This window comes from Sapajus apella, unplaced genomic scaffold (genome assembly GCF_009761245.1).
Source record: "Sapajus apella isolate SASKATOON/1434 unplaced genomic scaffold, GSC_monkey_1.0 scaffold5, whole genome shotgun sequence".
NCBI lineage: Eukaryota > Metazoa > Chordata > Mammalia > Primates > Cebidae > Sapajus > Sapajus apella.
In genome coordinates, this window is record NW_022436945.1 from 31,801,248 (window position 1) to 31,814,808 (window position 13,561).

Consider the following 13,561-nt stretch of genomic DNA (forward strand, 5'->3'; position numbering starts at 1 on the left):
CCACCTACATCTGAAGCCTCTAAACATAACTATGTTTCCAGATCGCCAGCCATAAGACACCTGGCCATATATGCAAGGTTTGTGAATCAGACGGTTATATTTCAAAAAGGTTTCTTCATTTTCTAAATTTAAAAATCGATACATAGTATTTGTACATATTTATGGGGTATATGTGATATTTTGTTAGATGCATAGAATTTATAATGATCAAATCGGGATATTTGGGATATGCATGATCTTGAGTATTTATTTACCTATAACTTGTATGTCCTGGGAACATTTTAAGTCTTGTCTTCCAGCTATTTTGAAATATACAACACATTGTTGTTAACTATAATTACCCTACTTCATTACGGAACATCTGAACTTACTTCTTCAACATAAGTGTATGTTCGAACCCATTAACTAACCTCTCTTTATCCCTTTCCCTCCCACCCATACACCTTCCCAGCCTCTGCTGTCTATCATTCTACTCTCTACCTCCATGAGATCTACTTTCCAAAAGACTTTAAAACTGCTACCAGTACTCATGCATTGCAATACTCTGAAGAAAATGGTTTGTGATTTATCTACAGATAATGATGATCAAAAATGTACTCAAGATTTTGATTTAATATTTTGTCTAAACAAATTTAAATGAAAATAAAGCATACTTTCTAGTTATTCAAAAGGGAAAAAATAAAAATGGATATGAATTTATCTTATCCATACAAATCACTGAGCAGATGTTTTACCTGGTGAACTCCAAGACATTGAGCAACTCATATCTTTCTTCCTGCCCCAACTAAGAAGAAAAGGAATATATAATTACATACAGTTGGAAACATTTTAAGCTTCTTGGAAATAAATCCTAGTCATAAAGTCTTATTGTAAAAAATGCCAACACAAGCAAATTTTCCCTACTGAAATGTAGAAGGGAACTTACTAACTTTTACATTAACTGAGTTACTGAAAACAGAATATCCCAAACAGGAGAAAACCAAAAGGAATTCAAAGTATCACTGAAGAGTCCTTAGAATATAACCTGCCCAGACAAGAGAATGGAGGGCTTCAAAAGAGATGTCATAAGGAAAGAACTGCCAATGAACAGATTATGTGGTGCGATTGTATTGAGAAAAATATGTTAGAAGGTACGGGAACAATATAGATAATAGGGGGAAAAAAAGGGAAGCAATGGAAAAAAAAAGTAAGAGATTCACCTTTAGAAAATGATGGAAAAAGTGGCCAGGTCCAGTGGCCACGCCTGTAATCCCAGTGCTTTGAGAGGCTGAGGTGGGAGAATCAACTGAGCCCAGGAATTCAAGACTAGTCTTGAAAATACAGCATTAAAAAAAAATTAAAAAAAAATTAGCTGTGGTGGCCCATGCCTATAGTCCCAGCTATTTTAGAGGCTGAGGTAGGAGGATCACTTGAGCTCAGGGGCTCAAGGCTACACTTAGCTATGACTGCACCACTGCACTCCAACCTGGGTGACAGAGCAAGACCCTATCTCTAAAAAAAAAAAATTGGTGTTAGGAAACACAAAATTTAAAAAACAAAAAATATAATTACCGAATACAACAATGTGCAACTATGAATAGTAGCACAGGTAAAATTAAAGGCAATACTACACAGAAACTAAAAAATAATTTTTAAATAGCTATAATTTATATATAATAAAATGCATAAATCTTTAACATAGAGTCAAGTGAAAATTGCATAGTTTGGTAACTTCCACCCCAATCAAGATATAAAACATTCCCAACATCCTATAAATTCCCTTGTGCCCTTTTTCAATCAATCTCCTCCCTGCCCTGAGGCAACCACTGTTTTGAATTCTATCACCATAAATCACTTTTTCCTGATCTTGAGCTGCATAAAAATGAAATTAAAACGGATGCACTCCTTTGTGTCTGACATTTTTTTTTCCTCAGCATAATGTGTCTGATTCATGTTTTGATTCATTTTTCATCCATGCTGTTGATGAATCAATAACTCATTCCTTTATATTGTTTAGATGTTCCATTGTGAGAATATATCACAATTTGTTTATCCATTCTTCTATTGATGGGTATTTGGTTTGGTTTCTAGTTTTTGGCTACTATGAATAAAGCTACTATGGGCATTTTTAAAGACAGAAACTTAATTTCTGCTGAATAACTGTGAGCACAATTGCTGGGTCAGGTGTAAGTTTACCTCAATTAGACAACTCTAGAAGCTTTTCCAAAGGGACTGTACCACTTTACACGTCTGCTAGCAGTCTGTGATTGTTCCACTTGCTCCACATGCTCATTAACATTTGGTGGTGTCCATTTGTAAATTTTAGTATTTAGAAAATAAAGGAACAAGTGGCCAAGTGCATGGTTCATGCTTGTAATCCCAGTGTTTTGGCAGGCCAAGGTGGGAGAATCACTTGGGTGAGTATGTAGTGCTATCTCATTGCGGTCTTAATCGTATCTCCTTGATGACTAACAATGCTTTTTCACATGCTTATTGGTCATCCATACGTCTTCTTTTGTGAAATGTCTGCTCAAGTCTTTTGCCCACTTTAAAAATTGGGCCTGAGTATTTAACTAAAAATTGGAATAAAACGATAATAATATTGGGAACATCAGGAAGGATAAACAAAAAGGATGGTGATTCAAGAGATACAAGATACATCCTCATGTAACAGAATCAGAAGACACATTAAAATTGAGGAGTCAAAGCATGTATTAATAGTCACCTATTTTTTTGAAAATATGAGATGTATATATGCTTAAATAAATAGCTAAAAAACCATCCAGTGGTTGCTTCTGGAGTGGGGAACCTCTATTTTATTATAAGCCTTTTGGTATTTATCTCTGAAGCTATGCAAATGTATTACTTGGATTAAAAAGAACCTTAAAAACAACTAACTTACTGAATCTATAATCACTGAGTCGGGTGTTCTTCCGGTGAAAACAAAATTCAATTGCTTGGCTGCTCTGACCAATGCTCCCTCGTCTGTTTTAGAAGAAGAGGTAAAAGCAAATACATGATTGAAAAAAAAAAAAAATTTCAGTACAAGTGAAGTGCATTAAGGTAGTATAATTTTCTGTTTAATTAAAGGTCTTTTTATTCTGGCTCCTGTTATTAATCCAATTATTTTAAAATTACATGACAATTCCAAAGAAATAAGGAGAATAATCTGAAGTATAGAACTCAGAGTTACATTTCTGAAATGTTAAGTCTCACGGTTAGTGATACATTCCTAAGAAGCTTAATTTAAATGTATCCCTTCATCCAGCATACTTGCTAGAAAACTTTCTCAAAAGGACTCAGAGAAAATTGCCTTCTAAAGTTTTATCCTTTTCCTCCTAAAATGTTGAGTCTAGAGAAATTAATATTGCTAATTGAGGATTCAATTTAAACAGCTTTAAATGAGCTGACGATTTTACTATCCATGAATTTCATGTTATATAAAACCTTTTTATTGCTGAGAGTAGGATATGGCATAAGAAAACATACAGTTCCTGTCCTAACAGTACAAGGCATAACAGTTCTTATGCTTTTAAGGAATTTAGTATCTCCTATAAGTCACGGATGCTAGCTTAGAATACAGCTTAAAACACTTCTAACAAAGTTCTCATCAAATTGACTATCTACCCAATTTTACATTGAAAATGGGTCCAAAGTGTAAGTACCTAATATTGATAACTGTACTAATAATATTTTATAGAATCCCTTCAAATGTGTAAAACTTTCTTAACCCAAATAATTACACAAGCTCCTTTATTATCATTAACAAGAGAGAAAAGCAAAATTGTTCCAAAGTTATATATGCTTACTATATTCAGGCAAACACATCTTCCTTTTCCTACTTGTTCCTGTGCAAAATCAGCCTGACTAAGAGTTCTTAGGTATTTATAAAGAAGGGAAAAATGATTATATATATGTAAAAAACTATATTTTACACTTGTGAGAATTATGTTACTCAGATTTTCATGTAACTTATGTCATATACCAAAAATTACATATACAAAGTTACATATTTTAAAATATCACATATATGTTTAACCTTGAAAAGCCAAGGTTTTTCTGATTGGTAAATAAAAATTTTTATATAAAAAACACTTAATTTCACTATCTTATTTTTTTAAAATTAAATCGACTTTTACATTCAAAACAATTATCCACAAAAAAAAAAATACTTTACAATGGCTTCATTTGTACCTGGAGATGCTGCTTGATAAATAATCTTATCACCTTCTCGCTCTGGCACTGCTGTGTGACAGACCGCCATCATTGTAAGAAATTCACATATTATAGGTGCAGTCGGCTGTGAAAAATAAACACATGATTTAGCCTTTCTCACGTGAACATTTTTACACTGATAGTAATTATTATTTCATATCTATTAAGAACATAGCTGTTGGCTGGGCACGATCACTCACGCCTGTAATCCCAGCACTTTGGGAGGCCAAGGTGGGCAGATCGCCTGAGGTCAGGAGTTCGAGACCTGTCTGGCCAGCATGGTGAAACCCTATCTCTACTAAAAATACAAAAATTAGCTGGTTGTGGTGGCAGGCACCTGTAATGCCAGCTACTTGGGAAGCTGAGGCAGGAGAATTGCTTGAGGAGGCAAAGGTTGCAGTGAGCTGAGATTCTGCCATTGTACTATCTAGCCTGGACAACAGAGCAAGGCTGTGAGAAAGGAAAGGAAAGGAAAGGAAAGGAAAAAGTAAAAAGGGAAAAGGGAAAAGGAAAAAGGAAAGGAAAGGAAAGGACAGGACATGGCTATTATAGATTAGAGGTATGGGATTATAGCCAACTAAGAAGCCAACATTGATTATAAAGAAAATGTGTTAATTTACATTATTTTTCTACTCTTTCAATCATTTTCTAAACATTTATACAAGACAACTTGTATGTTGTCAAATACAAATAGTATAGTGAGAAAGGCAGATGTAGCTGAATCTTGTCCTTGGAAGACAAAAGAAAAATTCAAAAATGTTCATTTACCCAGCTGTAATTCCTGATCAGATTTAAAATTTTAGGCATGTGATTTTACTGAATTGGGGTAATAATGACTGAGAATTTTTCTATAATGCTTTTTTCTTCCACTCTAAAAATGGTAACTTTATTCATATTTTAATAAATAAAAAAAATTTTGAGCAACTCCTATGTCCAGTGGACTCTTACAGGCTGAGAAGACAGAAAGGTGTATCCTTTCTGCAAGGAGCTTAGGGTTTATAGGAGAAAAGAAGCCAAGTATTTTAAATATCTTCCTGTCTGGCTCCCAATAAAGAGAAATGTCATTCGATTTAGTAAAGGAAAAACATTTCTCAATGCTCTTGGGCAAAAAAAATAATAAAGTGAAGTGACTAGGAAGACAGATCAGAACATTATTTGAAAAAACTGTGTTCAGGCTAGAACAGTGGACTAAACACAGACATTGTCCCTGCCACGTGAAGCTTAGCATTGTGGGGAAGACAGAACACAAATAAATATACACTCATTATTTACTTATAGCATGACAAGCACTGTAAAGTAGGGAATATGCAAATATCATGTAATGTGACTTAAGCGAGTCTGTGGCTGTTCTCAAGATAATGTAATATTTGAGCTGATGAGGTTTTAGCCTCCTGAAGAATTGGGCAATGTGCTTTCCATCAAGCAGGAATAGGACATAGCTGAAAAGGTCATAAAGAAGGAAAGGATGATGTGTTTTAGAAAATAAAAGAAGGCCAGTGGGATAAGGAGAAAAAAAAGGAGCTCAAAATGAGGGTGATAGCTTAGGCAAGGGCCATATCATGTTACTTTGTGAGTGGAAAGAGAAGGCAGAGAATAGGCTTAAACAGGATAGTGAGGGGACTTGATTTTCCTTTGCATTTTTCAGCTCTCATGTGCAACAGTAACTGGATAGGAGTAAAAGTGGAACCCAGGAGACTGGCCAGGAGGCTACCACAGTAATCCACAGAGCGGGTTCTGGCGGTCTGGAGTGGGGTGGTGAAAATGAGGATTAACTGTAGCCGACACTCAAGGCAGATTCTAGAAATCAGTATTGACAAGGGCTTGGTGTCTCAGAGATCTGGACATGGAGAGAAAAGGAGGCATTAAAGGCAACCCTCTAGTTCCTAGGAAGAATCGTAAGATAGGTGATGGTACAATTTATCGAAAGCTGAGAATCCAAGAGGGGAGGGGTGGTGTAGGTCTAGGTTTTGTAGATCCTGAAGTCAATATTTTGTTGAAGGTTAATAGAGAAAACAGAGATAGAAAACACCCACATCAATATACTGATAGGGCCCCACTCGGGAAAAAGTGACAAGTCCACCTGTACTAGAGAAGATGTATGTTTTGGGGTGACAATTATGAGTTCAAGTTTTGCCATACTGGGCTTGAAATGGTTATGAGAATAAGTTCTGGGTTTAACTCCAGAAGACTCTATAATTTGATCTTATGAAATCTGAGTGTGTGTCAGTGTGATGGTTTAACTCCAGAAGACTCTATAATTTGATCTGATGAAATCTGAGTGTGTGTCAGTGTGAGTGTCAACTTGACTGAAAGATGGAAAGTATTGATCTTGGGTGTGTCTATGAGGGTATTGCCAAAGGAGATTAACGTTTGAGTCATTGGGCTGGGGAAGGCAGAACATCTAATCAGCTGCCAGCATGGACAGAATAAAAAGCAGGCAGAAAACTGTGAAAAGGCTAGACTAGCTTAGTCTCTCAGTCTACATCTTTCTCCCATGCTGGATGCTACCTGCACTCAAACATCGGACTCCAAGTTCTTCAGCTTTGGGACTTGGACTAGCTTCCTTGCGCCTCAGTGTGCAGACAGCCTATTGTGTGACCTTGTGATTGTGTGAGTTAATACTACTTAATAAACTACCCTTTATACATATCTCTCCATCCCATTAACTCTGTCCCCCTAGAGAACCTTAATAGATCAGTAACTTCATAAGCAGGATCTTCACATTGTGTGGCAGAAGCCTGAAGTTTCTATTGGAGATTTAGCACTGGCCTATGGTACTTAGCAGGTAATTTATTTCTATAGATATTCTAAAATTGTTAATATTGAGCTGTTTCAGAGAGGGTTCTATAATCACTTAAAATGAAACAATTTGAAAAGATAAAATATTAATAATATTAAAACCAAATTAATAACAATGATGAATTCATGTTGGCCAAGTAAAAAGGATTTGGCATAGACTTTGATAATTATTAAAAATGATCATGAGGCTGGGTGCGGTGGCTCATGCCTGTAATCCCAGCACTTTGGGAGGCTGAGGTGGGTGGATCACCTGAGATCAGGAGTTCGAGATCAGCTTGGCCAACACGACGAAAACCCGTCTCTACTAAAAATACAAAAATTAGTCAGGCATGGTGGCAGGTGCCTGTAATCTCAGCTACTTGGGAGGCTGAGGCAGGAAGATGCCTTGATTCCGGGAGGCAGAGGTTGCAGTAAGTCAAGATCACTCCACTGCACTCCAGCGTGGGTGACACAGTAAGACTGTCTTAGGAAAAAAAAAAAAAAAAAAGATCATGAAAGTAAAAAAGAGAAATAGATAAACATAGAAGATAGTTCAGAGAAATGCTCATTAGTTTTATTCACTAACAAAAAGATAATGGTTTTGTGTCACTTACATGATTATTTTGGAGATTTTCCAGCAATGATGAATCACTAAATGTTTTGTCATCTCCAAACTGTGAGCTCTGCCTAAAGAGGAAAAAAATACAGTAAACCCAGTTTATTTATACAAGCCTATTGATATATTTGTTAATGTACTTTATAAGTAAAGTGTTATGTCTCCAAAACCTTAATAAGTTAAATAGAATTTGGCCTGCATTTCTAAATAAGACATCACAGATTTCATGATTCTATCGTAAAATATACTCATGCATTCTAAAATGTGAAAGATGTTTATAGTGTAATGAAAAACAGTATTTTACAGTTCATTTTTTTTGGAGTTAAATTACTTTGCAGCCACATGAAATTTAAAAAATATATAAGAAATAAAACTATTAAAACATCTGGAACTGAATTTCTTCCACTTCTATAATATTTTCAATTTTTAGGATTTTAAGAATTAATGAAAGTTATCATGCAAAATATTATTTTAGGCATATGAGAACTCTTTAAAATCTTTATACGTAGTGATGAAAATAATGAAATATAAAAACATGAATAAACCATTTATAGATTATATCAACATCTATCACTAATATCTGAGCAAATATTTATGAACATATTATGTTTGTTCTGAAAATGTAAGAACAAAAGTATGGAATTTTTTTGTGTTGTGGCTATCTTCAGATTAGCAAATGTATTATATACTTCATAGGATATAAATGGAGCCAAATATCTCTGCAAACTAGCTATCATTAATCCCATGGCCATGCAATTCAATATAAAAATACTGAGATTCAAAGGAAAAAGAAGGAACACTTAAGTGGGAACGTCAAAAGAAAAGGGTTTAGTTTGCAAAGTTTAGTGAAAACATATACATTTGAGCTTCAGTGCACAGAAGAAAATTTCAGACTTCACCGAGGGAAAAAAATGTGTCTGATACCAAGCAATTATAATCCAGAAAGCTTTAAATTACAACGTTTACAGGTTACAAAGAGTAGTAACAATGTCAACATGTCAGAGATGAAGACTTTCAGATTTTAAAGGCAGCAGCTTGACAAGAAGGAAAACTCATTGAAGAAAATGGAATTTGAAAGAATAGAACATACATAGTATTTTCAATGAAACACATTCCTCCAGTAAACCTAAGGAGGAAGTTAGAATGTTTATAATGCAACACATCTTTATTGACATGTACTAAGTTTTGTCTATTAAATCTCAAAATCATAAGATAATACATCTTTATTTGCAGGTAGTAGTTTAGAATAATCAAAATATCCTTAGGTGCTAAAGTAAACATGTCATTATCATCATTATCATTATTATTTCTCTAGTTTTAAAGATGGAAGGAAAAAATCCAAGAACTTTTAAATGACTTATCAATGTATAGACAAAAAGTTAGCATTTCTCCTCCAAATATTACCATTTATTAAAAAGAGTTCATTACTTGGGCCTTTATGAAATGTTCCTATTATTAAAATATATTCATAACGACTTCCGCCAAGACAGGCGACTAGGAACAGTTCCAGAGCACAGTTCCCAGTGAGAGAGATGCAGAAGGCAAGTGATCTCTGCATTTCCTACTGAGGTACCAGGTTCAATTCAATAAGACTGGCTGGACAGCGGGTGTAGCCCAAGGACACCAAACTGAGGCAGGGCGGGGTGCTGCCCACTCGGGAAGTGCAACTGGACAGAGGACCAGGGACTTTATCCCCTTGGCACTCCGGTTCAGATACTGCGCTTCTCCCATGGCCGTTGAGAACAGTCCAGGAGAATGCTGTGAGGCTGAAAAGCACTGTGAGTTACCAACACAGATCTGAGCGACAGCTCCGGCCAGCCAGGCACTGCGAGTTTTCAGTACAGATCTGGGCAGAAGTTCTGACTAGCTCTGAGAGCACCTGTGGGACGGATCTACCTGCTCCCCCCAGGAAGAGGGAGAGCTAAAAGCAGGGAGATAGGTGATATAGCTTGGCAGGTCCCACCCCCACAAGGACCAGCAAACTGAAGCCCTCTCACTTGAGAGTTTCATAGCCAGCACATCAGTCTGAGTTTGACCCAGGACAATCGATCTCAGTGTGGGGAAGGGTGTCTGCCATTGCCAAGGCGTGTCTAATCTCACCTGTGCAAAACAAAAGCCAGAGGAGGCCTATACAGCATCTGGGCTGAGTCTGAGGCAGCCCAGCAGCCTCTCTGCAGGCAGACAAGGGACTGACTGCCTCCTCAAATGGCTCCAAGACCCCTGAATAGACAAAAAAAAACAAAACACCTCATATAGGACAGCTTAGGCTGACACCTGGTGGGTAACTTTCTGGGACAAAGCTATCAGAGGAAAGATTAGGCAGCAATCCTTGCTGCTCCACAGCCCCTGTGGGTGATTCCCAGACAAGCAAGATCTGGAGTGGACCTCCAGCAGTCCTACAGCAGAGGGGCCTGACTGTTAGAAGAAAAACTAAAAATAAAACATCAACAGAAAGGACGTCCACTCAGAGACCCCATCCAAAATCACTAACTTCAAAGATCACAGTTAGATAAACACATAAAGATGGGAAGAAACCAGTGCAAAAAAGGACGAAATCATCAAAGACCAGGATGCATCTCCTCCTCCAAGGGATCACAACTCCTCACCAACAAGGGAACAAAAAAGGATGGAGAATGAATTTAACAAATTGACAGAAGCAGGCTTAAGAAGGTGGGTAATAACAAACTTCTCTGAGCTAACGGAACATGTTCTAACCCAATGCAAAGAAACTAAAAACCTTGAAAAAAGGTCAGACAAAATGCTAACTACAATAGCCAGCTTAGTGAAGAACATAAATGACTTGATGGAGCTGAAAAACACAGCATGAGAACTTTGTGAAGCATACACAAATTTCAACAGCTGAATCGATCAAGCAGAAGAAAGGATAGCAGAGTTTAAAGATCAACTCAATGAAATAAAATGAGAAGGCAAGATTAGAGAAAAAACAGTGAAAAGATATGAACAAAGCCTCCAAGAAATATGGAATTAAGTGAAAAGACCTAATCTACGCTTGATCGGTGTACCTGAATGTGATGAGGAGAATGAATCCAAGCTGGAAAACACTCTTCAGGACATTATCCAGGGGAACTTCCCCAATCTAGCAAGGCAGGCTAATATTCAAATCCAGGAAATACAGAAAACACCAAAAAGATACTCCTCAAGAAGGGCAACCCCAAGGTACATGATCATTAGATTCACCAGGGTTGAAATGAAGGAAAAAGTGCTAAGGGCAGTCAGAGAGAAAGGGTGGGTCACCCAAAAAGGGAAGCCCATCAGACTTACAGCGGATCTCTCAGCAGAAATCTTACAAGCCAGAAGAGAGTGGGGGACAATATTCAATATCCTTAAAGAAGAGAACTTTCAACCCAGAATTTCATAACCAGCCAAACTAAGCTTTGTAAGAGGAGGAAAAATAAAATCCTTTACAGACAAGAAAATGCTGAGATTTTGTCACCACCAGACCTGCCTTACAAGAGCTCCTGAAGGAAGCACTAAACATGGAAAGGAACAACCAGTACCAGCCACTGCAAAAATGTTCCAAATGGTAAAGACCAATGACACAATGAAGAAACTGCATCAACTAATGGGAAAAACAACCAGCCAGTAACAAATGGCATGATCAAATTCGCACATAACAATATTAACATTAAATGTAAACAACATAAATGTGCCAATCAAAAGACTCAGACTGGCAAACTGGATAAACAGCCAAGACCCATCAGTGTGCTGTATTCAGGAGACCCATATCATGTGCAAAGACACACACAGACTCAAAATAATGGGATGGAAGAAGACTTACCAAGCATATGGAGAGCAAAAAAAAAGCAGGGGTTGCAATTCTAGTCTCTGATAAAATGGGCTTTAAACTAACAAAAATCAAAAGAGACAAAGAAGGGCATTACATAATGGTAAAAGAATCAATGCAACAAGAACAGCTAACAATCCTAAATATATATGCACCCAATACAGGAGCACCCAGGTACATAAAGCAAGTTCTTAGCAACCTACAAAGAGACGTAAACTCCCGCACAATAATGGTGGGAGACTTCAACACTCCACTGTCAATATTAGACAGATCAACGAAACAGAAAATCAATAAGGATATCCAGGACTTGAACTCAGATCTGGACCAAGCAAACCTAATAGACATTTACAGAACTCTCCACCCCAAATCCACAGAATATACATTCTTCTGAACACCACATCACACCTACTCTAAAATTGACCACATAATTGGAAGTAAATCATTCCTCAGCAAATGCAAAAGAACATAAATCACAACAAACAGTTTCTCAGACCACAGTGCAATCAAATTAGAACTCAGAATTAAGAAACTCACTCAAAACTGTACAACTTCACGGAAACGGAACTACTGGCTCCTGAATGACAACTGGATAAACAATGAAACGAAGGCAGAAATAAAGATGTTCCTCGAAACCAATGAGAATGAAGACACAACATACCAGAATCTCTGGGACACATTTAAAGCACTGTCTAGAGGGAAATTTATAGCAATAAATGCCCACATAAGAAGTGAGGAAAGATCTAAAATTGATGCCCTATCATCAAAATTGAAAGAGCTAGAGGAGCAAGATCAAAAAACTCAAAAGCTAGCAGAAGACAATAACTGAGATCAGAGCAGAACTGAAGGAGATAGAGACACAAAAAACCCTTCAAAAATCAATAAATCCAGGAGCTGATTTTTTTAAAAGATCAGCAAAATAGACCACTAGCTAGATTAATAAAAAAGAAAAGAGAGAAGAATCGAATAGATGCAATAAAAAACAATCAAGGGGATATCACCACTGATTCCACAGAAATACAAGCTACCATCAGAGATTACTACAAACAACTCTATGCACATAAACCAGTAAATCTGAAAGAAATGGATAAATTCCTGGCAACTTGCACCCTCCCAAGCCTAAACCAGGAAGAAGTTGAAACCCTGAATAGACCAATAACAAGGTCTGAAGTTGAGGCAGCAATTAATGGCCTACTAACCATAAAAAGTCCAGGTCCAGATGGGTTCACAGCCGAATTCTACCACATGTACAAAGAGGAGCTGGTACTATTCCTTCTGAAACTATTACAAACAATATAAAAAAAGGGAATCTTCCCTAACTCTTTTTGAGGCCAACAAACATATGAAAAAATGCTCATCATCACTGGTCATTAGAGAAATGCAAATCAAAACCACATTGAGATACCATCTAATGCCAGTTAGAATGGTGATCATTAAAAATTTTGGAGACAACAGATGCTGGAGAGGATGTGGAGAAATAGGAACACTTTTATACTGTTCGTAGGAGTGTAAATTAGTTCAACTCTTGTGGAAGACAGTGGGGCGATTCCTCAGGCATCTAGAAACAGAAATTCCATTTGACCCAGCAATCCCATTAATGGGTATATACCCAAAAGATTACAAATCCTTTTATGATAAAGACACATGCACACATGTATTCATTGCAGCACTGTTTACAATAGCAAAGACCTGGAACCAACCCAAATGCCCACCAATGATAGACTGGACAAAGAAAATGTGGCACATATATACTACGGAATACTATGCAGCCATAAAAAACGATGAGTTCCTATCATTTGTAGGGACATGGATGAATCTGAAAACCATCATTCTCAGCAAACTGACACAAGAACAGAAAACCAAACACTGCATGTTCTCACTCATAGCGGGGTGTTGAACAATGAGAACACATGGGTACAGGGAGGGGAACATCACACACTGGGGTCTGTTGGGGGGTGGGGGGCTAGGGGAGGGACAGCAGGGGGTGGGGAGGTTGGGGAGGGATAACATTGGGAGAAATGCCTGATGTAGGTGATGGGAGGACGGAGACAGCAAACCACCATGGCATGTGTGTACCTATGTAACAATCCTGCAAGATCTGCACATGTACCCCAGAACTTAAAGTATAATAAAATATATATATATATATATATATATATATATATATATAT

At 37.1% G+C, this 13,561-nt stretch overlaps 1 protein-coding gene across 8 annotated transcripts in view; it reads right to left on the reverse strand.

Moving 5' to 3' along the window:
* The window catches only part of ATP8A1 (ATPase phospholipid transporting 8A1), a 249,208-nt gene that overhangs the window by 133,857 nt on the left and 101,790 nt on the right, over nucleotides 1-13,561 (reverse strand). For all 8 annotated transcript variants that reach the window (XM_032272101.1, XM_032272106.1, XM_032272095.1 and 5 more), the window contains 4 exons: nucleotides 7,587-7,659; nucleotides 4,174-4,279; nucleotides 2,882-2,964; nucleotides 735-784 (listed from right to left, as the gene is read on the reverse strand). In XM_032272101.1, coding sequence (XP_032127992.1) covers nucleotides 735-784; nucleotides 2,882-2,964; nucleotides 4,174-4,279; nucleotides 7,587-7,659 — 312 coding nt within the window. The remainder of the gene's footprint in view (nucleotides 1-734; nucleotides 785-2,881; nucleotides 2,965-4,173; nucleotides 4,280-7,586; nucleotides 7,660-13,561) is intronic.